Source organism: Camelus dromedarius, chromosome 29 (genome assembly GCF_036321535.1).
Source record: "Camelus dromedarius isolate mCamDro1 chromosome 29, mCamDro1.pat, whole genome shotgun sequence".
In the NCBI taxonomy this organism is placed as follows: domain Eukaryota; kingdom Metazoa; phylum Chordata; class Mammalia; order Artiodactyla; family Camelidae; genus Camelus; species Camelus dromedarius.
In genome coordinates, this window is record NC_087464.1 from 1,572,618 (window position 1) to 1,599,239 (window position 26,622).

At 43.0% G+C, this 26,622-nt stretch overlaps 1 protein-coding gene across 2 annotated transcripts in view; it reads left to right on the forward strand.

Moving 5' to 3' along the window:
- Nucleotides 1-26,622, forward strand: part of GABRB3 (gamma-aminobutyric acid type A receptor subunit beta3) — a 222,140-nt gene that overhangs the window by 168,791 nt on the left and 26,727 nt on the right. For both annotated transcript variants that reach the window (XM_031440437.2, XM_031440436.2), the window contains exons 5-6: nt 13,302-13,384; nt 16,083-16,220. In XM_031440437.2, coding sequence (XP_031296297.1) covers nt 13,302-13,384; nt 16,083-16,220 — 221 coding nt within the window. The remainder of the gene's footprint in view (nt 1-13,301; nt 13,385-16,082; nt 16,221-26,622) is intronic.

Below are 26,622 nucleotides of genomic sequence, written 5' to 3' on the forward strand. Positions count from 1 at the left end.
ATGGCAAGGTGGTAATGTGGGGCCATCTCACACATTTGTGATATATCATATAGATTCTATTAAATATATTAATAGATTATATCTATCTTTAAATTTCTTTGTGTTTTGACATAATAGGAATCAAGAAGATTTCTATGTTTTTGTGTGTTCTGTAATAGATTATATCATATGGTAAATATTTATTCCTTGAAGAGTTGGTGTTGCTGTAAGTATTTAAAGAATTGACCTGTAGACATATATAGCTGACCCTTGAACAGTGTGGAGGTTACAGGCACTGACCCTCTGCACAGTTGGAAATCCATGTATAACTCTACAGTTGGCCCTGTGTATCTTTAGTTCAGCACCTGAGGATTCAACCAACTGTGGATTGAGTAGTACTGTAGCACATACTCATTGAAAGAAATCCACATATAAGTGGACTTGTGTGTTTCAAACCCAAGGGTCAACACATGAAATGTTTTTATAAAAATGGGTGTATGGTACTTTGAATAGGTCCTTGAATGATATTTTCCAGTTTGGCACACATGGCTTTAATTTCTATCATACTTACAGGTCTCTTTAGATCTTCTTCTTGTATCAATCTTGAAAATTCATGTTTTTCTGTAAAATATCCTTTTTATCTAGACTTTCTGATTCATTAACATGCACATATATGTTGCCCTCTAGAATATATCGTTATATTCTCTTCTTCATTCATAATTCTGTTCAGTAGCATCAAGAAATATTTATCTATTTTATATATATTTTTAAAGAGCTAGCCTTTGATTTTATATCATAAATCTGTTTTTTAATTTCTGCTGTATCTTTATAAACATCCTCCTCCTCTTGCTTTTAAAGGTCTCTTTACTGGGGAGTGATGTCAGCAAAATGGCAGACTTAGAAGCTCTAAGCTCTTGTTTCTCCACAGAAACATTACAAAACAAGCAGAAGCCGTCTAAACCAATTTTGTAGGCGTTCTGGAAAATACTCCCAGGTTTATAGCAACCAACCAAATGTCAAGTAAAGAAATAACCATATTCAAAAGAGTAGGAAAGTTTTGTGGCATTTTCACCTGCCATTCCCCATCCCCTCCCGGGTACTGGGGCAGTTTTGATCTGGAGTAGGCTGCAGCCCAGGTACCAGCCCTCCCTCTGGCACCAGAGGGGGCAGAGCAGACCTTGCTTGTGAATTATTGTATGCATATGTTCTAAACTGTTTGGAGAACACCTGAAGGACTGAAGCAAGAGTCTCATCTCTATTTTGCATAACTCATAAAGCAGACAGGAAAAGAGGCAGGTCCTACTCATAAAGGCTTCAACAGACCTACAGATACCTAGGGCAAGAGATTCTGGGTGGAAATGTAAAATAGACCATCTGAGGCCCAAAGGGGTAGGTAGGGTGAAACTCTTTGCAAATTAGTTCTTTCAAAAAGCAGCCATGTAGACAGAATAATTTAGGAAGTCATGCATATGCCTAAGCAAGACAGCTGCTCAGAAACATCCTGAGCAGATCTCAAGTTTCTGCCTTGGCTGATTCCTAGGCTCAGAGCCAACCTAGCTGAATGGGGAAGGAATGCACCATTGGACGAGGGGGCTGTTCTCTCTTTCTTGTTGGTTTGTGGGTTTTTTGTTTAAGCTCCTGGCATTCAAAGAAATCGCTGTTAAAACATTAGCTGAACATGTACTAATAGAACAGAGATTTTGCTGATTAAACTTGACAAGGAATAGTCTTTTTTAAAAAAAAGTTAGGTATACCTCAAAACAAATGGACTTCTAAAATGTTGCCCCCAAAAAGAGCAAACTCGAGGGAAAGGGAGAAAATCTGATTTCCAGAGTTAAACAACATTATAATAATAAAATGCACAATTTTCGAGAAAAAGATCACAAGACATAAAGAAATAGGAAAACAAGACCCATTCAAAGAAACAAAATAAACTGACAGAAACTGTTCTAGAATGAGCCCAGACATTGGACTTACTAGACAAAGACTTTAAATTGTCTGCCTTAACTATGCTTACAGAGCTAAGGGAAAACATGGCCAAGAAACTAAAAGAAATTGGAGAAATGATATATGAATAAAATGAACAAAATGAAGCAAAGAGATAGGCATTATAACAGGGAACAAAAAAAACCTCTGAAGGTGAATAATAAAGTAATTGAAGTGAAGAATTTCAGTAGAGGGGTTCTGAACAGGCAAATTTGAAGATAAAACAATTAAAATTATTGAGTCTGAGGAATAGGAAGAAAAGAGATTGAAGAATAGTAAACGCAGCCTCAGGGGCTTGTGAGGAGCATCAAGGGCACCAAAATATGTGTTATGAGAACCCCAAGAGATGGAAAGCAGCAGAGGGATTATCTGAGGAAACACTGGCCCCAAACTTCCCAAAGTTGATGAAAAACATGAATCCACAAATCCAGGCAGCTCGATGAACTCCAAGTGGGATGAAACCAAAGAGGCCCACATAAGACACGTAGAATCAAACAGGGAAAAGCCACAGACACAGAGAGAATCTTAATAATCAGGAAGGAAATACCTTGTCACATATGAGGGGAGCCTCACAAGATGTTATCAGCCAGTTCTTCATATGAAACCTTGGAGGCCAGAAGGCAGTGGGACAATTAAATATTTAAAGTGTTAAAAAGACAAAACCTGTCAAGAGAGGATTCTGTATCTGGCAAAACTGTCCTTCAAAACTAAGGAACATATATAGAGAGCAAACTAGTGATTACTCTTGGGGAGAGGGGAGGCGGGAGGGACAATACAGGGGTAGAGAAGTAAGAGCTACAGACTGTTAGGTATAAAATAAGCTACAAGGATATATTGTACAAGGAATGTAGTCAATATTTTATAATCACTGTGAATTGAGTATAACCTTTAAAAATTGTGAATGACTATTTTGTACATCTGTGACTTATATAATATTGTACAACAACAATACTTCAACAAAAATATAAGAGCAATTCATAAATTCCCAGGTAAGCGAAGGATGGGGGTGCCCCTTAAAACTATCACAACATTATAAATCAACTATACTCAATAAAAAAGAAAAAAATTTAAAGGGACCAAGTAAGAAATTAAAAAAAAAAATAAAAAAGCTGAGGGATCTTATTACCACTAGATCATCCCCAGAAGAAAAGCTAATGGGAGTCTTTCAGGTTGAAATGAGAGGATGCTAGACAGTAACTTGAAGTTGCATCAAGATATAAAGATCTTAAGTAAAGTAAATATTGTAGTTTGTGTTTGTAATTCCACCTTTTATTTTCCACATTATAAGTGACAAGTACATAAAAAGAATTATGAATCTATGTTATTAAGTACATAATGTATAAAGATACAACTTGTAATGTATATAACATGGGGGTGCAATGCAAATTAAGTATATGTGGTTAAAATAAAGGTAGTATCAATTGAAATTAGATTATTATAATTTTAGGATGTTATATGTAATCGCCATGGCAATCATAAAGAAAATATCTATAGAATCTACACAGAGGAAATGAGAAGAGAATCAAAACCGAAAACTCAACTAAGCGGAAAAGAAAACAAAGATGGAGGAACAAAAGGCTGTAGGACACACAGAAAACAAACAGCAAAATGGCAGGAGTCAGTCTTTCCTTATCAGTAATTACTTTAAATGTAAATGGATTAAATTCCTCATAGAAGAGCTAGATATGGGCATAATAGAAAAAAATAAAACAGGATCCATCTCTCTGCTGTCTATAAGATACTCATTTTAGATCTAAAAATTTAAAGATCAAATAAATTTAAAGTGAAAGAGTGGAAAAATGTATTCCAAGCAAATAGTAATCAAAAGGGAGCTGAAATGGCTATACTAATGTGGAATAAATAGGCTTTAAGTCAAAGACTAACAGAGATAAGGAAGACCACCAAATACTGATAAGAGTCAGTTCACCAAGAAGATATGACAAAGATTAAAAGATGGAAAATTATAAAAGCAACTGTAAATAAATACAATAAATAGCTAAGGGATAAACACGAAGATGTAAAATATGACACCAAAAACCCAAAATGTAGGGAAGGGGAGTGAAAAATGTAAATCTTTTAGAATGTGCTTCAACTTAAATGACTACCTGTTTAAAACAAGTAAATATAGCCTTAGGTCATCATATCTGGTGAACAGCACAATGCTTCAGTCATACATGAACATACATATATTCGTTTTCATGTTCTTTTTTGCCATGAGTTACTGCAAGATATTGAATATAGTTCCCTGTGCTATATAGTATGAACTTGTTTATCTATTTCATACATATTAGTATCTGCAAATCTTGAACTCCCAGTTTATCCCGTCCCATCCCCTTGGCCTCATGGTAACCATGCATTTGTTCTCTATGTGTGTGAGTCTGTTTCTGTTTTGTAGATAAGTTCATTTGTGGTTTTTTTTTTTTTAGATTCCACATATAAGGGATATCATATGGTATTCTTTCTCTTTCTGGCTTACTTCACTTACAAAGACGATCTTCTGGTCCATCCATGTTGCTGCAAATGGCATTATTTTATTCTTTTTTTATGGCTGAGTAGTATTCCGTTGTATAAATGTACCACAACTTCTTTATCCAGTCATCTGTTGATGGACATTTAGGTTGTTTCCATGTCTTGGCTATTGTAAATAGTGCTCATAGCAGTATTTTTCACAAAAATTTAGAAACAACCCAAATGTCCATTAACACATGAATGGATAACCAAGTATGGTATATACACACACTGGAATATTATTCAACCCTAAAGAAGTTACGAAAATTTAATACATGCTGCACTATGGATGAATTTTAAAACATGGTAAGTCAACTAAGCTAGATACAAAAGAACAAATACTGTATGATTGCACTTATATGAAATACCTAGCTAGTTAGCATCAGTAAAAATAGAAGTTGCTGGGTTACCGGGTCCTGGGGGGAGGGGCCGATGGGGAGTGGTTGTTCAGTGTGCACGGCGTTTTTGTTTGGATGATGAAACAGCTCTGAATATGGATGGTGGAGATGGTGGCTTAGCGCTGTGGGTGCAGGTAATACCATTGACCTGTACACTTACACACAGTGACAAAGGTCAGTTTCACATTATGCATCTTTTCCTCTGACTAAAAAAAGATGATTATTCTTCATTGTTTCATACTTTGTTCTATTTTGTTGACTTGAATGCTGTTTGGTTTTGCTCTCTTCATCTGACAATAAAGCTCAGTTTCCTGCCGATGTTCTGTCCTGGACCTATTATTTTCTCTGTGTTTTCGAAGCTCTGTCTTCTTCCTCGGCCCTTAGAAAGGTTTTACAGGTTGTGCGCTCTCCTTTCCACTCTGAGTGTGGTCCCCTGAACCAGCACAGCAGCATCGCTGGGGGAATTCAGAACCGCACACCTACCCCACACCTTCTGCTCAGATTCTGTGTGTTAACAAGATCCCTCGGTGGCTTGTGTCCCCTCCAGAGTTTAAGAAATCACCCACATCCTTCAGTGATTTTCAGCCATGTCAATTCCACTGTCTCTGTGTTCATTACAAATTTCAGTTCAGCAGGTGCTCTGGGATTCCGTGCCTTCTTTCCTCAGTTTTACATCGTCTATCTATAGATGCCTCTGTCTGTTCTTGTTTTAAAGAGAATTCATGCCCTTTGACAACCAGACATACATCGTCTGAATTTTTCAACTTTCATTTTGCGGGCTTGCAGGTTTTTCACGCAACACCTCTTTGTTTTATTCACCGTGTTTACCGTTAGACGGGCAGTTCCATTGGAGACAAAGTGATTTTCTGGTGAGACTTTGGATAGGGTGACTCTGGCCCCCTTCAGTCTCGCTCTCACGTTGGAAGCCTTTAGCCCCTCGGATGTGAATCTGAAGACCAGGTTAATGCCCTCCATTTGTTATATGTAATCGCCATTCTGTTAGGGTAGGTCCTTCCCTCCGACTGCTGGCGAACCCACTATGCCAGGAAGTCAGATGCAACGAACGGTACTTGGAATAGTCTTCAGTGACATCTTGCACTCTGGCATTTTGTGTCATGCCCTGTGGATGTCTGCCTCTAGCTCTGGGGGCTTTTCTTTGAGGTGATGAGTTGTGCGCATTTGACTGGGTACCCCAAGCATGTTCAACTAGGGAGTGTGTCCTCTAAAGCTGTGGTGGTGGGGAGGGGGAGAGAGGTGAAGGGGAGGGGGAGAGAGAGAGAGGGAGACAGAGACAGGAGCTGGGAGGAGCCGGGAGGTTGCGTTAGCAGGCAGGTCTGTCATTCCGCCTGGCTTAATGCTGCTTTCCAGCCCTTTTCAGTGGAATTTGTTGAGATGAAGGTGTTCTCTGATCTCTGCTGTCCAGTATGGCAGCCACCGAGCCGCACGTGGCTGCCGAGCACTTGGAATGTGGCTAGGGCATCAGAGGAACTGAATTTTAATTTTATTTAATTTTAATTAATTTAAAATTTACGTACAAATAGGCACATGTGGCTGGTGGCTCCCTTTCTAGACGTAGCCCCCTTCCCACCACCCATGCGCCGTCACAGATCCAGATGGGTAAGGAGACACCAAGTACTTTTTTGAGTCTTTCAAAATGTTTCCTCCCTTCCTCTTGAGACAGTTGAACTTGCGGTGTTTTCCTCGAGACCCTCAGTCATCCACCCGGACGGTTCTGTTCCTGGCAGGTGCGTGAGGATCTGGTATAAGCTTTTCTCGTGGTTTTGGTTTTCAGCCTGATTGCCACTTTGGGCCTTTGAGTTGCTTTAGCACCATATTGTTTGGAAAATCAGAAAGCGGCCCGTCTCATTTGCCTGATGTGACTGCTCATTTCACCAAGACTGATGTGACTAAAATGATGGTGGATTTACGCAGAAATTCAGAAGTAAATGCTTCTGTTTTGGGAGCAGGCTATCTACTGAGGGCTTTGTTGTCTGACAGCACTCCTGAGAAGTATCAGGCTGTGAGTCCCACTTATTCATTTTACAAACAAGTGGGAATCACACTGCTTTTCTGTGTGTGTAGTTACTCGTGTTGATTGTTGTATCTGTCACCTACTGCCACAATGTTGCTGTGTAACAAACAGCTACAAAGCCTTCATGTCAAATGGTAGTAAGTGCTCATTGCTTGTGAGTCTGGGTGATGAGTGAGCATCTCTGTGATTCTGCCCGGTTCACCCACAGGCCCAGGGCTAGGTGGCCTCTGCCCCCGTGTCCATTCTCTTCCTAGGACCAGCAGACTTACCTGAGCATGGCATTTTCACAGCAAAGGCAGAAGCACGAGGAGACCAGAAACACAGAGTGTTGCCTCTTGGGGGCCAAGCTGGGGACTGACACACACACTGTCGGTCCACACATTCTGTCAGACAAAGCAAGTCACAAAGTTGGCCCACATTCAGGAGGGGCAGACAGCTCCTCTTAAGGAGAAGAGTTGCCAACGACGTGGTGAAGAGGGTGGGTACTAGGAAGGGTGATGGAACGAGGCTGCGAACACAATCAGCTCACTACAGCCATCGTCCCAGGTGCAGGCTCACTTACTACAGCCATCGTCCCGGTGCAGCCTCACGTACGCTGCAGAGCAGAGGCCTTTGGACATTTCTGTCAACGGGTCTTCTTACATGTTTTTGTAAAATAAAACAAAAATCGGGGCAACTTAAATGTTGGCTTATGTCCTGTGCCTTCTCCACCCACTTGCTTCAGAAGGATGCTCAGTTGGTCTGAATCATTTGATTAGATCCTGAATCCTAGCATCTGGATTTCTTCTCTTGGAAAAGTGTTAGGTGCCTCCGCTGCCTGGTGCACCCGGGATGAAGCCAGGAATGAGCATAAGCGTAAGTTACCAGGGAGCAGCTGCGGAGGGCTGAGTGATTACCTGTAAGGCGGTGCCCCAGGTGTGCTGCTGGCCGCAGGGAACAACCATTGCCCAGAGCTCTTGGACATTTGGGCATCCCCGGTGCAAGCCAGAGGCCACACAAGAGGTGCTGCTAACTTGCTCCCGGTCCTGCTGGTTTGATGAGATTGTGATCAAAGGGCCACGCTCCCTCTGACGGCTGCGTTTTGCTGTGGTCCTCCCGCCACGGAAGCTGTAAAGCCCACAAGCATCCGCATCGACCTGCTAAGGGTTCATTCTGCAGTAGAAGGATGCACAGAGAACACCGGGCTGTCAGCACATGGAGTGTCATCCAAGCACCTTGACCAGTGAGCTCAGGGAGGCCCTCAGAGAGTCAGTAAGCATGCAAGGCCAGAGCTGCTGCTGGGAGTGCTTGCAAGAGGGCAGGGGTCTCCTCTGGCTCTTAGATTTGGGGCATTAATGCCAAGAAGGACCAAGCTACCTCTTTTTCTCTCCACACTTTGCTTGAGTTCCATGCTGTCTGTTATGCCTGGTCCCCGTATCTTCCAGGTCATTCTTGTTCAGTGAGTATTTACAGGACACCTGCGGTGTGCACGTGGCCGCCATCCTAGGCACTGATGGCCGTGGATGGGAGAGGAGGATGCCTGCCAGTCAGCAAATGGAAGGAGGCTCCCACTGTAGATGGTTCTTAGTGATAACAACGTGAAAATGGGGGTAAAGGGAGGAGAGAGGGCTGGGGCTGAGCCTTTAGTTCTAGAAGTTCTCTGAGAAAGCTTGTCTGTTCTCCCTGGCATTTACCATGAATCTAAAATATTTGTACAAGTGTGGAAAGAGACTGCGTGTGTTGCTCTATCATTTGTTATAAGCGTGGGTCGCAGGCCCTGGGTGTAGTTCACCTTTCCCAGCAAAGACCCGGAGCACTTTGGTACCTCGGCTGACAAGCGGATATTCCAGGCAAATATTTGTGGTGGTAAATGGCTTCCTGACCACCCCCCTCCCAAAAGCGATGTTTCCACTGCAGCCAGTGCAGGCCTCTGCGGAGAAACCTGCGTGTGTGCAGTGTCACGAAGAGTTTGCATCTGCCTTTCCGTTCCTTTTTAATTGGCGGAAATTTAAAAATGGAAGTGCTGACACCCAAGTCCATCCCCTAAGCTTAACAGTAATAATCGAGACACAGTGAGACCCCTTGGACGTGCTGAACGCCGTTCTTCCCAGGAGTCGTTTCTGGATGGTGTCTGAGGACAGCAGGTGTCTTACAAGAGGATTTTAAACTTGCTGGGGATAATGATCCCTTTATAAACTTCACGTTTATTCTGACAATTTCCTTAAATTTTCATACTCTTGACTGTTAAACATTATCTTTAGGGATGTAGCACTTAACAATCGTAGGATGACCTACTAAACTCTACTCTGTTCCACAGTGTGTGAAACGTCACTCCTGGTACTGCAGGGGTAGCATTAGAATATTTATTTCCTCCTTTTATATACTATGTTTCCAGCTTGTATGTATGAGACTTCTATACGTGTATATGTGTGAGATATATATATATATATTATATACACACACGTATGTATCATGTATATAACATATTTCTCTACCCTGTTTGTTCTTCTTGGAAAACAAGAGCCTCATTCCCTGAGTCAGCTTTAACAGTTGAATACATTCTGTAGTTGAAGGCAGAAGACGTGTCAAGGAGGTCGGAGAGTGAGTGTTGGATTTGAGCTGCCTGGATCTGAATGTGCCTTCCAGTAGCATTATAAACGTGCCCAACCTACTCTATCCGAGCCTCGGTTTGCCCATCTGCAAAATGGGAAGAATATTAATTCCTATATGATGCTTTTGTTGTGAGATTGAATGCATGAGTATTCAAGTGCTGAGCACGGAGCTGGGCACAAACCAAACTCCCAGCCGGCCTTGCGTAAAGTGCAGATACGATTGCATGCTGTGACCAAAAAAAGAAAAAAAAATCTAATGGAGAGAAAGCCTCAGCCAGTATTTCTTATTGACTTCACCATTATTTCTTAGAACTAGGAGTGGAATTTGTAGATTTCTGATGGTTGTGGAAGTGGAGCTACATGTTGGTTAAAGTCTCTTCTCAGGACAAATAAAATTCATTCAGAAAAATATGGAAAGGGATGTGTGTGTGTGTGTGTGTGTGTGTGTGTGTGTGTGTGTGTGTGTGTATGTGTGTATGTGTGTGTGTGTTGGGAATTATGCAAATTGAGCTCAGATTTCACTGGGGTTTCCCTGCCTTTGGTCCATCTCTATTAACTAGGCTTGACTTCTCAGTTCAGGAGACTATGAAATGCCCTCCTCTGGTTTCTGCAAAGTCCTAGGGGTGCAAAATCTGGCCTACTGTACCCTTTGATCTCTCTGCCCACCCCCTTTCTTTCTTTTTCTTTCTTTTTTTTTTTTTTTTTTTGCCTTCCTCTCCTGGTGGCACAAGGACCTCTTTCTTTCTTCCACTGTGTCGTGAGTAGGTCCTCATGACTTACTGTCCACCATAGGAGAGTTTCTATGTATTTCTTTCACAGGGGAGAAGAGTAATGAACAGATATTTATACCTTATTCCATTTGGTAGCCAGTGTGATACCAGAATGAAAAAACAGGACAATAGCTGTACTGAAGACACCAATTCCTCTAGCCGCATGCTCCCCTTCCAGTGATTCCCGTGAAACATTACGAAATGTCACAACACACGTGAGTCCCCCAACAATTTGGATGTGCGTGTGCATGTGCACTTACGCGCATGTGTTTTAAGGACAATAATCAGAAATCAATAAGGAAAAACAAACAAGAAACAATCATCCCAATTCTGGCCTCTCTCTTCAAGTGAATAGGTACCAAAATGTGGAGGAAAACTTTAAAAATTTGAACACTTCCAGTAGAGAGATCTTTTTCTCTTCGTCCGGAAAATTTATCATTTTCGCAGAGCTTTATTCTAATTTTGCCTTACAGGCATCCTGTCTGGATGTAGGGTTGACAGCCTGCCATACATAAAACATGCCAGAATTTCAAAAAGTGTGAGGCTGGCTCTCCAGTTGGCTAGGAAGTCAGACGCTGGAGAAAAATATACCCAAGAGCTCTGTGTTGACTTTGGATAGAATGTAACCCACTCTTTGGAACGATAACTGGAAGTGTTGTGACATTTGGGAAGGACACATTTTCATCATGGGTAGGAATCTTACAGCGTATGTCTGCGTGGCACTTGCACGCTATTTGTAGAGAAAAATTTAGCATTGATCCGTGGTGGCCAAAGGAGTTGACACTTTCCCTCACTCTTCTTCTCAGCTGTTGAAAAGTAGACCCTCTCTCAACCTGCTGTTTAGCCAGATGTTAATAGAAGGACATGCCTGACTCCTGTTCCCTTGGCCACCTGCATCTTGATTAAATGAGACAAGCCCAGCATCCTTGGCACATGCCTGGCGTTTTACAGGTGTCTTGGTGACAGTCTGCTGATAGGAGCATGACTTGCTCACGTTGCCTGAAGTATTGGTGTGACTGTCCCCAGAGATACCGGAATACGGGGCTTCAAGAGAAGGGGAGCCTAGAACATGGTTGGGAGTTCAAGGTCACTCTAGGGAACCTCAGGAGAAGACGTTCTTCCTTCTTCATTCTTACGACCCACCACTGAGTGAGCAGAGCCAGGGCTGCCAGTTGCAAAGCTTCCCCGTCTGCCGCGGGGACGCTTGCTGCCCCCTGAGCTGCTTGGGACGCTTCCTGCGAGGCGGTGTGTGGCGGTCCAGCCTCGGCGCCGCAGCCCCCTCGGCGTTGTCTCCCCCTGCTGCTCTTCCTCTGCCCCGCTCTCCATTGTGGAACCGGCACCACAAGTCTCTGCTTCATGAACTTGCAAGTGCAGCTCCCTCCTTGTCTTTAATTCGTTTCCATGGGAGAGAATCCCTAGCGCTCCATTCTGCCTTTTAACTCAGGCCACGGCACTGATTCTTCTTTTTTTTTTTTTAATGAATAAACTGTTTTTTAGAGCAGTTTCAGATTACAGATAATTGCTCAGAAAGTATAGCGTTCCTATATATAAACCCATCACCCAGCCAACCATTTCCCCTGCCACTTAACATCTTTTTATATATATATATTGAAGTGTAGTCAGTTTACAATGTTGTGTCAATTTCTGGTGTGCAGCCTAAAGCAATATTGAAGAAAAAGCGGATCATGGGTCCTTGATCAGCTAATCGTTGCCCGACCTTGAATCAGGGACCCACCCAGTCCGGTTCGCTGTGACCGTGGTGGAGGAGGGGCGGGATTCTAGGCAGAGAGAGTGTTGGCAACCTAATTGGTGCATTTTCAGCAGAGCCTTTGGGTGGGCTGGTCTCCCTACAGTGAGGCTTTAGGTGGAGTAGGAAATGAACCTGACATTTCCTGAAGTGTTTTCTGTGTTCAGGGGGTTGAACCATTGCATGGTGGAGGCTTGACTGTCCTGGGGCTGTGATAAAAATTCTTTTCATGGCTGCAGCCGACCACAAGGGAAGCTGACCCACTCAATTCTGATTCATAATCAATAACGGAGAAGCCAAACATTCTCTTTGAAAAGATGGATGATCTTGTGGTGAGAAGCCTGGGAGCATTAGAAGCCAGCCCAACAGAAAACTACGATAAAATAGGACCAAATGAGCAGCAGCTCAGCTCAGAGTTCCAAAGCGGGGCCTGCGGACTGGTAGCTCCTTGAACACTGCACATTGAAAGTCAGGGAACTCGGGGTGGGAGGCAGGGTGTAGCTCAGCGGTGAGAGTGTATGCTTACCATGCACAAGGTCCTGAGTTCAATCCCCAGTCCCTCCATTAAATAAATAAATCTAATTCCACCCACTTATGCAAAAAAAAAAAAAAATTAAAAATAAGTTTAAAAAAAATTTAGGGGGAGGGTATAGCTCAGTCTTAGAGTATTTGCTTGGCATGCAGGAGGTCCTAGGTTCAATCCCCAGTACCTCCATTAAATAAATAAATATAATTACACGCATATTAAAAAATAAGTTAAAAAAAAAGGAATTCAGGGTGCGGGTAGAGCCCAGTGGTAAAAGGCATGCTTAGCAGGCATGAGGTCCTGGGTTCAGTCCACAGTACCTCCTTTAAAGAGAAATAGATGAATAAATAAACCTAATCACCCCCCCAAGTTTTCTAAAATTAAATAAATTTAAAAAAATTTTCAATCTCAATCAGTGCTGCACCACTCAGAAGTTTTTCTCTGTGCTGTAGAGCTTAGAGAGCCACTAGACGAGGTAATAGCTTCCTGAGGAACCCCTTTCTCTGCCCTTGATTATCCAAAGGCAACAAGATTCCGTGAATAATGTGATAGGACTTCAAGTTCTTGTGTTGTTTCTTTTGATAAAGCTGGCCTACAGTTTAATGAACACTTACTCATTTAGTTTACACCATGAAATATGTTTAATCAGGTGTGCTTCGGGGAAGGGGGTCCCACCTGAGGGTTGCTCAGGGTTTCCTGAGAAGCAGTTTTGCTGCCATATTCCTATCCCCGTCTCTAACATCCGCCTTCCCTCTGTGTTTCAGAATCACCACGACCGCGGCGTGCATGATGGATCTGAGGAGATACCCCTTGGATGAGCAGAACTGTACTCTGGAGATTGAAAGCTGTGTGTATCTGCATTTCTTTTTCATCCACTTTGTGTTTTAGGCCTTCTTATCACTGTTTGACAGGCATACATAATTTTCTTGACATAGGTTTTAACTATCTTAAAGATGAGAGGTTTCAACCTCCGCTCTGCAAATTGCACTTCTGTGACAGGGAGAGGACCAGAGAGAAAGACAGAGACAGGGACTCAGCATAAAAGAGGTCTCTGTTCCGACCTGATTAAGAGAGCCTGTTTGCTGTGCTGACATTTAAGAGGACCAGTGCTCCCCATCCCCGTCCATTCAGTGAGAAGGGGGTGAACCCTGAGATGCGGTTTCTCCCAGCGCGCTCCATCACGCATGCGTCGCTGGACTCCCGGGACACCCCCCCCTCCCCCGGGCCGTTGACGTAACACTCATCTCTCTTCAGGAACCCGGCTTTCTAAGCGAGCTCCTTCTACATCTTGACAATTTTCAGTTTGAAGAGTGTTCAGATGCCCTTTTGGGAAACGGGCGCTGAGTCGTGCTCCCTGTGAGGGAGGGGGGCGGTCGGCGCATCGGCTGGTAACAGACGTCCCGCCTGCTTCCCAGACCGCGTCCGGGGGCGGCGCGTCCGGGGGCGGCCGCGGCCGCTGTTTATTACCCTGGCCTCCGTGGATAGCTTCAGCACTGGTCTCAGTTGGATTTAGGCTTGTCAGCGTTTATACTGAATTTGGGGAGACGGCAAAGAACTGACTTTGTAGCACAGTTGATGTATTTATGATGAGAAGTGCGGGTGGCCTTGTGAAGAAGCGTGCTGGGGGGGGCTTCCCCGGGTGGCGGGCCGGGTGTAGACCCCAGACGGGGCCCCCTCGCTGTGCCCCTCGCTTCCACACTCCATCCCTGCCCCGATTTCTGAGAGCTGTGCTTTCCGAAGGCCGGGCACGTGAGATCATGTCCAGCGATGCATACTGGAGTCACCTGAGGATTATTTAGCATGAAGGACAGAGGCTCAGGGGAGGGGGATGACGGGGTTCCTGATGGTTGGAGGGCTGCCTTAGGAAGCGAAGTGGATTCCATGTGGCCGGAGGACCCAGCTTCGAGGAGGTGAGAGTTTCACAGAGGCAGTTTTGGGATCCAAGTGAGGAAGCAGCTCCCGTTCCAAGTGTGGACGTGGAGAACGTAGGCTCTGAGGCTGCGATGTTTGGACCGAGGCGGAGGATGGGCAGGAAGCTTGTCAAAGCAGTTTCCTCAGAGCGTGAGTTCCCTCCCACCCCGCCCCGCTCCGGAGGAATCCGTGGTTAAAGCATTTGAATGGAAGAGAATTCTTCCAATTTTCTGGTGACCTGACTATACACACGTGCAAAAGGTTTTTATTAATAAGCTCAAGATGCAAACATACGTTAAGAGTGAGCCACTTGAAGTTCTGGGAATACATACGTCCCCTCGGAGGGCACCGAAGCCCTGGACACAGCATCCTGGTCTGAGTGGCCGCCCAGAGGGCAGAGGGGCTGAGCTGCGCAGACGAGGAAAGGTGCATAGATGTACTTACAACACACACAGGGGTTGATCTGTGGGTTTTTGAGGTCCTTGTAAGGAGCTTGGATTTGCTTTGTTAATTGCCTGGGGAAACATTTCGAAGATTTTAAGCAGAGGAACGGCTTGGTTAGAGTGTGTTTTACTAATGGTCGCTATGGTCGCTGGGAGTGTAAGGAAGTTGGAGGCAAGGGTGGGGACAGGTGTGACTGCCGTGATCCTGGGAGGAAGGGGGACAGCAGATGGGACCAGGGAGACAGCAGGAGCCGTGTGGGTCAGTCATCCCTACAGCTTTGGTCTGTTTGTCTAATGTCAAGTATTTGTTGTCTGCCTTTTATTGAATGATATGTTCAAATCAAAAAGTCTGTTGTAGTCATAGGTTTTTCTACAGGGGTGAGTTTTAATTGATCTTATTGCTTAAGTTGACCTAATTCTTTAGAAGACTCCTGGGTGCTGCAGGTAGTACCAGATGTGACTGTCCTGTTCGCCATTCTCAGGAAGCAGTGAATGGTGATGGAGTGAGCGTGAGCATTGTGCCAAGAGCTGGCCTTGTTGCCATGAGCCAGCTGAAGCGACCCCCTGCTTTTTGCCAAGACCATTGCGCAGATCTCTAAGGGCCAAGAGCGTCCCAGCAAAAGGCATCTCTAAGGATGGCAAAGCTTATGGCCAGGAACACTGTGAAACCATCCAGAAATGCCCAGAAAAACACTACTCTTGCTCTGAGTGTTTCTGCTGTTATCCAGCATCCAATGGGTGTATTTACCGCTCAGTGTTTTAACTTTTTAATAGCTTTGGAGAGAGCTGCCTTTCCAGAACTCTTCATCCTCAAGTTCTTTTTTTGTTTTTCTTTCAACCACCTTATTCAGTCCTATAAATATGTTTTCTTCAATTCATTTCCGTGCAAAGTCCAGACCAGCCCTACAGTTAGGCTTTGTAAACAGAACTCTGGTCAGAGCTCTGGGCCTCCCCAGTTTCTCTGCTCTTCAGCACCATCCTTGTCCAAATCAAACAGCAGAGGAAACACGAGAACATTTGAAAGTTAGTTCTTGCCTGATGGTCCTTCTCACGGACAAGTGCATTCAGCACATCTCCTTCAAATACGGGCCAGCTGGTACCTCCGTCTTACTAGTAATAGTTTCTCTAGACCTGCCTGTAGACCAAGTGATGCTCCATTTCCACCATGTCCCTGCTTCTCTCTCCTGGCAGATGGCTACACCACAGATGACATTGAATTTTACTGGCGTGGAGGCGATAAGGCCGTCACTGGAGTGGAGAGGATTGAGCTCCCACAGTTCTCCATTGTGGAGCACCGTCTGGTCTCCAGGAATGTTGTCTTTGCCACAGGTGGGTCCTGCGTCCACTCACACTCCCTGGAGGGGCTGCTGGCCGCCCAGGCCGTAATGCTATCATTGTGGAATGCCCTGCCGCTGACTTTACAGTGCAGGGCCATCCAAAGAAGGACCGTCATCAGTAATTCATCATCTTACACACCCTTTTTCTCTGTATCTAGAGGGGATCAATATGCTTTGATGGGTAGGAGGGACCAGGAGATGCTCTCTGCACTGGTTATTGAGAAGCTAAAAGACAAGGGGGGTAGAGGGGGAGGGCATAGCTCAGTGGTAAAGCACGTGCTTAGCATGCGCAAGGTCCTGGGTTCAATCCCCAGTACCTGCTCTAAAAATTAATAAATAAACCTAATTATTCCCCGAAACTGGGGGTGAATTTAAGCAACCCATAGGCCACTAATGGGGAGAGAGGAAGACCTGAGGGGGTAAACGCTCTTCTCTCAAAAGTAAGAGAGCTTCTCCCCACTGGGCTGGCAGTCGGCCTTGGTCCAGGAACCTGGGCCACCTGCACTTAGTGATGCCTCTAGACACGGCCGTCTGCTCCTAACAGTATCAGTGGGTTGCCCCGGCCTGGCTTTCACTGTCATCTTAGCGCCAACTGTCCAAAACCGAGAAGGTATCTTCAGCTCTGCTGTCTGTCCAGGCTGAGGTTTTATTAAGTTACAATCATGTATCTCACATGCTTTCTCGGTATTCTTACTGAACGCTGTGTGATAGCTGAGGTCGTGAACAAAAGCGCTGTGTAAACTGTGAGGTAGTATGAAGACCACAAGCCCCAGGTTGAGATTCTCAGTGAAGGCAGAGCGAGGACCTCCCTGCTGGGCCTTCTCTTCTCGGTGCAGCCGAAGCAGCACCGAGTGGGTGGGACTCCGCCCTGGTCGGGTACCAGCGTCCGTGAAGCCCACACGCCTGCCCGCCTGCCTGCTGCCTCTGGCTTCAGTGCCTGTGACCCACAGTCACCCTCCTCCCTTGCCCTGGCCACTTTCTGCTCATTCTTTAGCTTACTCTGCATGTGGTTTCCTCTGTGAAGGCGTTTGCCCCTGCTCTGCCCACACGCTGCCTGCCAGGCTGGGTCCCCGGCAGCTCTGCGTTCCCGTAGTCCTGTGTGGACCCCCGTCCAGCTCTGCGGTGCCTGTGTCCTCAGGAGACCCCTCCCTTAGGAGGGACCTGTCCCGGTCGTGACTTACCCTGCTCCGTGTCCACTCCTTGTGTGATGCTCGACACGTCACAGTCACACAGCCATCACTGGCCAGTGAGCAGTGAGCCAGGTGCCAATGTCCCTCCACCGCAGCCTCTAAGAACCAAGGGACATGCACGTAGAGACAGCAGTGTGAATGTTTAAGGTCCGTTTTCATGCGATGCTACTTCTCCTCGGTTGCACAGTGTCCTGCGGTCTTCGGAGGGGATGCGCGGGGGTGCTGCCCTAGTGTGGGTGGTGAGAGCCACAAGGATCACGGACTTATCATTACAGAATGGTTCCCACAGCCAAGAAGATTGCCCTGTGATGTGTTGAAGAAAATGATTTATTGCTTTTAAAACTAGGATTCCAGCTGTTCCATGCATCAAGTGATAAAAGAGGTCCGCTCAGAACATAAGGGTCGTCTTCTCTCAGTGCATAATCCTGCCCACGCCTGCCTTGTGAGAAGGCTGCAGATACGGCCGTTTGGGTACCGCCTGCAGCATCTTTTATTGCATCTTCCTGCAGCCTCCTCAGAAAGCCTGCTGAGAGGTCTGTGGCAGGTGTGATGCTTCCAGGGGAGGCCTTCCTGAATCCTCTTGCTCAAAAGCACTCGGGGCACTTTTTTCTACATGCTGTCTCTGTCTTTCTTTGAAGTACGGATATAGTAGAACATATTCTAAACACGTCCGGAGAAAAGGTAACTGCAGAAATGCGGGAGAAGATTTAAGCTCTGCCAAGAGCGATCAGGCCGCACGTGACGTCACGACTTCTCACCAAGTTTCTGCATTTGCAGGGTGTCGCCAGCGGCTCCCTGTCAGTCAGTTATAAACCCCCCATCCTGCAAAGAGCCTGCACTTTAAAATTATTCTAGTTCATTTATTTATGTAGAAACATCATAAGCCACACTTTTAAAAAACTACTTTAAAACTAAATATTATACTAATTTATTTTCCTTTCCACCAGTGTCCTGAACTAATGAGATTTCGATCAGTAAACTGGATTGAAGGAGTCTCTGGGCTGAAAGAGAATTCTCAGAAACGAGATTAGGGAAGAACCAGTGCTCTGGAGGTTTCCGGAGATACTCCTCAGGGTCATACAAGTGACATTTTGTGCCTCACCTACTTCTCCCTCGTCGTGCCTCCTTGAGGACTTCGTTGGAGTGGCTCCTTGCTGTGGTTGTCCCGGGGGTACAGTCCTAAATCCATCTCCTGGGAACCCTGAGGTTGCAGGCTACGGTCCTAAATATTCACTCAGTGGCTGGCGTGAACGGGGCGTGGGCCTGGCCCTGGGCTCTGGGAGGGAGCAGGGGGTGCCTGGCCCAGCGGGGTCGCTCACTGGCCTGTGAGGTTTCAGCAGTGCGCCCCGGACAGCATCACGCAGACTCTTAGTTGGAGGGGTGTGGAAGCAGGAAGCAAGCCACAGGAAGAGGGCTCTGTGGACGGGGTGTGGAATCTCAGAGCCTGGAGCCAGCGCTCCCGGAGCTCAAGGTCACACTCTGGAACTTGCTGGCAGTGTGACCCTTGGTGATCTCCTGGGTCCTGGTTTGGTAGGACTGTTGAGAGGAGTGCATGAGTTCATGTAAATAAAGAGCCCAGAGTGCCTGGCCCAAGCTGACAGCAGTTAGCTGCCATTAATCAAAATGCGTGGGTCCAGGAATGAGGCGTACTTGAGTCTGAGGACAGACAGTCTGGTGACTGATCAGAACTTTAAGACTGGAAAATGTGTGACATCATTCTGCTGGATTAGAGAGCACGATGTAACTGACTCCTAATTGCTTATCTGAGGGTTTTTAAGAATTGAGATTGTTTGGGGTTTGCATTTCTATCCCTAATACATACCCCAGCATCTCACCCACTCAATAGGTTGAAAACTGAATGGTTATTGAACTGAGAGAGGAGATTTGACTGTCATTACTAAGTATGTATTCAACCCTAGTCAAATGAATCGTTTCTGCAAAATAGATACTGTATAAAGTGGTAACATTGTATATTCAAATATTTAATGCATGAAAGTACTGTGTCTTGACAGGAAACTCTGCATAAAACCTCTTTATAAAATTAAGTACACCCAGAAGGAGGGAGTTTTATTCCATGAGTGTATTTTTATAAAAGACAACAAAAAAAATGTCTGAGTTTATCTCAACAAGTATTTAGTCAGTTTCTACCATGATTTAGCAAACAGGTTTTGGAAAAAGGATTTCAACCCCTTTCCAGCTCAAGTGGAAATGAAGTAAGACGCTTTTACTCACTCTAACTTCTAACCCTACCAGTGGCGTGCTGCGTTATAGCTCATAGCACCTTGTGGTTGAGTTGTTTCACTGGGGTCCCTGGGAGAATGGAACCTGACAAATAAATTCGCCCAAGTTGAAGTACAGGAAAACCGACCCTCAAGGATGGTAGTGATTTGACCAAATCTACATAGTAAAGCTAGAAAGGACAGACATGCATCCCCAAGGTTCCTGACAGATGGGAAGCCCTGATGGATTTTTTTGACAAAGATTTTAAAAATTAGGGGTTTTTTTTAAGCTTTATGTAAATGATCAGGTCCCCCACTTGTACATACTCATGTTATAAGGGTTCTTACAAAACCAATAAAGAGTTGCTGACAGTGTCCACAGCGTCTCCTTTACAATCTCACATTAATGTCTGTTCTTGACGAGCAGTGCTTTTATGCATGTTTCTAAAAACTGTTGTTGGGATTGGAGGCCTCCAAATTCTTTTTTATTTTTTGGCAGGGGAGGTAATTAGGTTTTTTATCTAACAAAGGTGCTGGGTCTTGAACCTAGGACTGCGTGCCGGCTAAGCCCGCACTCTACCACTCAGCTATCCCCGCCCCTGGATGCCTTCAAATCCCCAACCCAGGGACCTGGAGTGGATGAAGCCAATGTCCAGGAAGCCTGAGTGGTGAGAAACGGGCCTCTGCCTTCCAGTCCACCCTGTGCTTTGTTGCCAGCTAAGCAGCCACGCAACGCCATTTTCATTAAGCCGTTTCTCAGCTGCAGACCCTTGGGTGCTGGTCTTTGTCCGCAGCATAGGCTTGAGTCTCCTTCACCTTGGATCCAAGTCTGGGTCCATCCTCTCCTCTCCAGTTTCGCGCACAAGCATCCCCAACACAAAGCCTTTGTTTCAGTTGCTGCCTTCCAGCTCTTCCTTCCACTCCCGTGTGCTCCCTGCAAGACTTCCGCTGCTGCTCCAGACCTCGTTTGATGTATTTTCTTCCCCTTTTTCTTCTGTCCATACCCAGTACATTCATCCATGGATAGCTGAGCCACCAGCACCTCTGACTGGCCCTCCTTGAGCGTCTCTCCCAGTTACCTTGTTCCTTTGCAAAAGCTTTGACTCACACGCTGTGGTGTTCCTGTCAATTGCCATATGTTATTACTCTCACTCTCGTATGTATCTGGCATTCATTTAAAATCTTTTGAATTAATTTATGTGCTCATCACCATGTGCTCGGGATTCCCACAAAATGCCCCAACCTGAAATGCAGAATTCTCCTCGAAAGTCAAACAGAGAAAAGAAAAAAGAAAATTCTCACTTAGTCCCATTGTATATCACTCCCTATTTAAATACACTGGGTTTCTTGGAAAGTCCTGGATCTGTTACCAATATTCCTTCTTGATTCAGAACTACATTTTTCAATGAAGGACTTTATAAAGTGAATATTCAGATTATCCTTTGGCATCTACAGTCTATAGGATTAAGCCAAACCGGAAAACACGCCTGGGTGGCCTTTCCAAGAAAGGGGAGGGAGGTCAGATTAAAGAGAAGCGACCACTGAAGGGAGCAGCTTGCTGTCACCTAGATGTGAGCTCACGTGACCTTTCATTTCTGCTTTAACCATGGAAGTAAATTTTTTTTTACTGCAGTTCATTAATTTCTACTTAATGTGTGGTCTTGTTCTCTACAACTCATTAGTGATTTATGGTTAAATTTCGGGAAATAGTGAAAATATATTACAATAAGTGCACATTTAGATTAGTCTTTGAAATTCTTTTGATTGAAACTTGAAAAGACATTGCCCTTCTTCGTAAGTTTTGGGAATCATGTAAGAAATTTTTATTAAACTTAATTTTTAAACCTGTTCTAGATAGGCAAGCCATAAAAAATTGGGGTCTGAAATTTTCTTTCAAAAATATTTAATAAAGCAAATATTATATCTTTTTTTTTTTTTTTTTGGTGGTGGGGAGGCAATTAGGTTTCCTCATTTGTTTATTTATAGAGGAGGTGCTGGGGGTTGAACCCAGGACCTCGTGCATGCTAAGCACACACTCTACCACTGAGCTGTACCCTCCCCAGCATCATTACTTTCTGATTTCTGAAATTAAGCCAGTGTCTCAAGCAGGATCTCAATAAAGGAAGGATTTTCATTCTTTTATCTGATTTCTGTTTAGTTAAACATAATAAACATACAGGTATTGCTGAAGTATTTGGATGTGCCAGAAACACTGAGCTGAATGACCTTAAAGCAAACAGACCTCAATTCATTAAAAAATATTTGAGAATATTAAGTAAATTGTCAAACCTTCTAATAGAATGTAATTAATTCAACAACACCCTCCTAGGAAGGTTGAGAATTTTTCTCATGCTTTATTTTTAATGCCAGAACTTATGGATCTTTTTTAACTTAATCATAATTTTTATAACTTTTTTGAATGTGCACATACAGAAAAATGTAATATAGAGTCAAGTGATATATCAGAAAGCGAACAGTTGTGTAACTGCCATCAGGCCAAAAAGTAAAATGTTGTAGGCACTCCGAGATCCCCACTTTGACCCTTCCTAATTTCTTTTCATCCCTCCTTCCCGAAGGAAAGCACTGTCATGTTACTGTATAGTTAACTTTGTGGTTTTGAACCTTATTGAATGGGATAATAGAGTTTAAATTATTCAGTGACTGCCTTCTTTAACTGAACATGATGTTTGTGAAATCCATCCATATCACTATGGTTCATTTGTATGGTTCATTTGTTGTCCTTGCCAAACGACTATGCAGATACACCACAATTTGCATTCCACTCGTCTATTGCAGCTGGAGATTTACGAGTAATACCACTGTGAACATTCTTGGACTTGTTTTTTGTGAATTTATGCTCACATAAATACTGAGAATATACTTAAGTGTAATTGTGAATGGTCAAGATTAATGATTACGCCAACCTATTTTCCAAAGTGCTTTTTACCCATTTCCATTCGTAACAGTGACGTCTGAGTGTTCCTTGCACCCCATGTCCTTGCTGATGTTTCACATGGAAGTCACCTGCTGGGTGTTGGCTGATGTCTTGTGGTTCTAACTTCCATTTCTCCCAGTGCTAGTGAGACTGAGGCACCTTTCCCTAGTGGCTGTTTGGAGATCCTCTTCGGTGAATTGACTATGCAAGTCTTTTTCATAAATTTTCTGTCCGTAATTCGTTGGAGTTCTGAATTCTGAATGCAAGTTTATTACAGGTTATATGTTACAGAAATGTACTTTTTACACTGAGAGCTACAGTCCACCCAGAACTGATTTTTTGTGAGTGGTGTGACAGTTTCATTATTTTCCACAGCACCATTATTTTGCAGCAACACCTTTGTCATAAATTGTGTGTGTGTGTATCTGTTGTTGGAGTTTTCGTTCTGTACCATGGGTTTCTTTATCCGTGTTTGTACACTTACCTCACTGTGTTAATTACTGTAGCTTTAAGTAGAGCAGAACCTTCCTTCTGTTTCTTTTTATTTGCTATTGACTTGATTATTCTTGGCCCTTTACATTTCTGTATAACTTTTATAATCAGATCATTAATTTTCATTTTAGAAAATGGTTTGACTTTTTACTGGGAATTCATTAGTTAACTGAGAGAAGGATGACACTGTTACAGTTCTTTCAGTCTGCGTGTTTTATTTCTCCATTTCTTTCAGTCTTCTTTAAACTGTCTAAGCATTTTAGAGTTTTCTGTATAGATATCTTGCACGTCTTCATGAAACTTTCCTATATGTTTGATGTTTTTTGATGTTATTATCTATGGTAACATTTCCTCAGCATAATTCCGTTTGTTGCTGATATATAAGAACACAATGATCTTGTATTGAACAACTTCACTACAGTGTTTGTTATTTCTGCTAATTTATCTGATATGATATTTTCACATCTTCCCAAGCACTGCAGGGGCCTTTGCACACTTGGGCTCCATATTTCCTCATCCTGACTTACATATGCTACTGTCGTTATGTATCATAATTTTATATATATTTTAAACCCTATACCATCTTATTGTTATTAAATGCAGGAAAATTTCACTTAGGTGTAATTATAAATACCTTCTTTCTTTTGTTATTCATTCTTTCCTTTACCTCCAAGTCTATCTGAATGTTTCCTTCTGCTTGAAGAATTTTTTTAAAATATTTTCTTTGGTATGAGTTTCCTGATCGAATTTCTTCTACAGTTTTTTTTAATCTGTATATGACTTTATATCATATTTATTATAGGATGAATTTACTGGTTACAGAAAACTAGGTTGGCATTTTTTTCCTTTTCCATTTGAAGATATTTCTTCATTATCTCTAGTGTCTTTTGTTTCCATTGAGAAGACAGTTGTTGGTGTAATAGGTGTAACTTTCAAATTAATCTATTTTCCCTCCCCCTCAAGATGATTTTTATAATTTTTCTCTTTTTTTATTGAGGTATAATCAGTTTACCATGTTGTGTCAGTTTCTGGTGGACAGCACAGTGCTTCAGTCATACATGAACATACATATATTCATTTTCATATTCTTTTTCACTGTAAGCTACTACAAGGTATTAAACATATTTCCCTGTGCTGTACAGGATAAACTTGTTCATCTATTTTATATATACCAGTCAATATCTGCAAATCTCAAACTGCCAGTTTATCCCTTCCCACCTGCCTCCCCCTGGCAACCACAAGTCTGCATTCTATGTCTATGAGTCTGTTTCTGTTTTATATATAAGTTCATTTGCCTCTTTTTTTCTTTTTTAGATTCCATGTATGAGTGATATCATATGGTATTTTTCTTTCTCTTTCTGGCTTACTTCACTTAGAATGACATTCTCTAGGGCCACCCATGTTGCTGCAAATGGCATTATTTTATCATTTTTATGGCTGAGTAGTATTCCATTGTATAAATATACCACAACTTCTTTATCCAGTGATCTGTTGATGGACATTTAGGTTGTTTCCACGTCTTGGCTATTGCAAATAATGCTACTATGAACATTGGGGTACAGGTGTCCTTTTGAATTAGGGTTCCCTCTGGATATATGCCCAGGGGTGGGATTGCTGGGTCATATGATAAGTCTATTTTTAGGTTTTTTCCTCTGTTTTTTATTTCATTGGCATTTATGATGTACCAAGATAATAGTTTTCTCTCTAGTTATTCTTCTTGGAGTTTGCAGATCTTCTTGAATCCTTTGGCCTGAGGTCTTCAGCAGTTTTAGAGCACCGTTGTCACTGCTGATTGTGCTCCATGTTTTCTCTTCTCTTCTGCTTCAAGGTTCCAGTTTAAGTTCTGACAATTCCAACATTGCCTCTTGTCACTATATCTTTTGCATATCTCACTTTGCTTTCTGAATTTTTTTGGTTTTTTTTTTTTCTCTTCTTGCTTCACTCTGGAAATTTTCTTCTGGCTTATCTTTCAGTTCAACCATTCTTTCTTCATCTGTGTCTGATCTGCTACTATTATATGTGGAAAAATTATGGATACAGTTCAACAACTATGATGATGTTTTCTTTCTTCAGAGAAGATTTATGCTTGTCACACAGCTAGAGGCATTACCAATCCAGGACAAGCTGCATTTGCTTTCTGGGATCTGAGTGATTCTGAGTTCAGATTCATTTCTTCTGCATGTTTGAATCCTGATTAGTCTTTATGTCTTGGACAGAGCTCTTTGGAATCCTCACTTGGTGGTGTCTCTCTCCAGTTTTTGCTCCTTTTTTTTTTCTCTCCGTGAGCCTGTCAGATGTTCTATTCAGCTTCTCATCTTTCTGTTCTAGAAACTAGAGCTACCTGAAAGATGGGGCTCACCTCTCTGCAGTTCATCTCCCAAGCCTTGGCCCAGCTTTTTATGGGCTGGTTATCTGTCCAGTGCCTTGAAGGAGGTGTGTTTACATTTTGTCCATTTTTGCTAGTTGTTTCTAGTAGAACGGTTACCTATTCCACAGTATTCACATACCATGGCTTATTTTTCACTCCTCTTTATTTTGTTAGAAAAATTTACAGTTGTTTTGACATTTAATTATTACTTAGCTTGGACTATTAGTTACATGAGAGTAAAAAAAAAAGAAGGAAATTTGGGGTACATTTTTATGATCACATTTCAGAAAATACAAATCATTTAATTCTGTGTTTTTCTGGTAACATTATAGAAAGGAAACACTTACCCAGAATACTGTGCTATTGAGGAAAGTGCTGTAAAGCTCAAAGTCAGGACATCTGAGTCCTTGGTTGCAACAATAAGAAGCTGTGAAAATGTGAGCAGAGTACTTGAATAGCAGATAGTAAGGGGATTAGATTAAAAGAAATACTGTGTGACTTTTACCTCAGCAAGTATACCCAGCTAACCATCAAAGAGCCCTTCACATATCACTGTGGACCCAGCATCCCTGCATTGGGACTTCAGCTTTTGTACTGGTCTTGATTGTATATTCTGCCAACCCACAAAATTAGACATATACAGACTTGTGCAAAATCTGAAATTTATTTCTAACTTTTTAGTTTTCTTTGAGCTGAAAGACTGCAATTTTTGACAAATTCATGGAGAACTGATTACTTAATATACTTCTTTAATTATGTGGTTTTTTATTTCTCTTTTTCTTTTTCTGGATATATTTGAACTGATATATTATGACTTCATTTCAAAGTAATTCTGCCAAGATCAGAAGAAAGAAAAAGGATCTAAAAGTGAATGATGGTGAAACATTTCTTTTAGGATATGTGAATTTTCCATTCTTCAAAATCAACTTTAAAAATACTATTCCGCTCTTCGATTATGATTATGAAACAAATTACAAATTTTTTTAAATGTCCGCATGTCACACTGTTAATACATACATTTAATTTTCTCTAGATTCCATCTGTGAACTCCATGCTTTAGTTTTTTTTCTAAACTGAAGCCCTCTGATCAAATTATTGCTCATTGGGTTCTATAAATAACATTTACTTTTGGTCTAGAGACAATGTTAAGTGAAATGTTAAAGAAGGAATTATCATCTGTAGCTCATTGT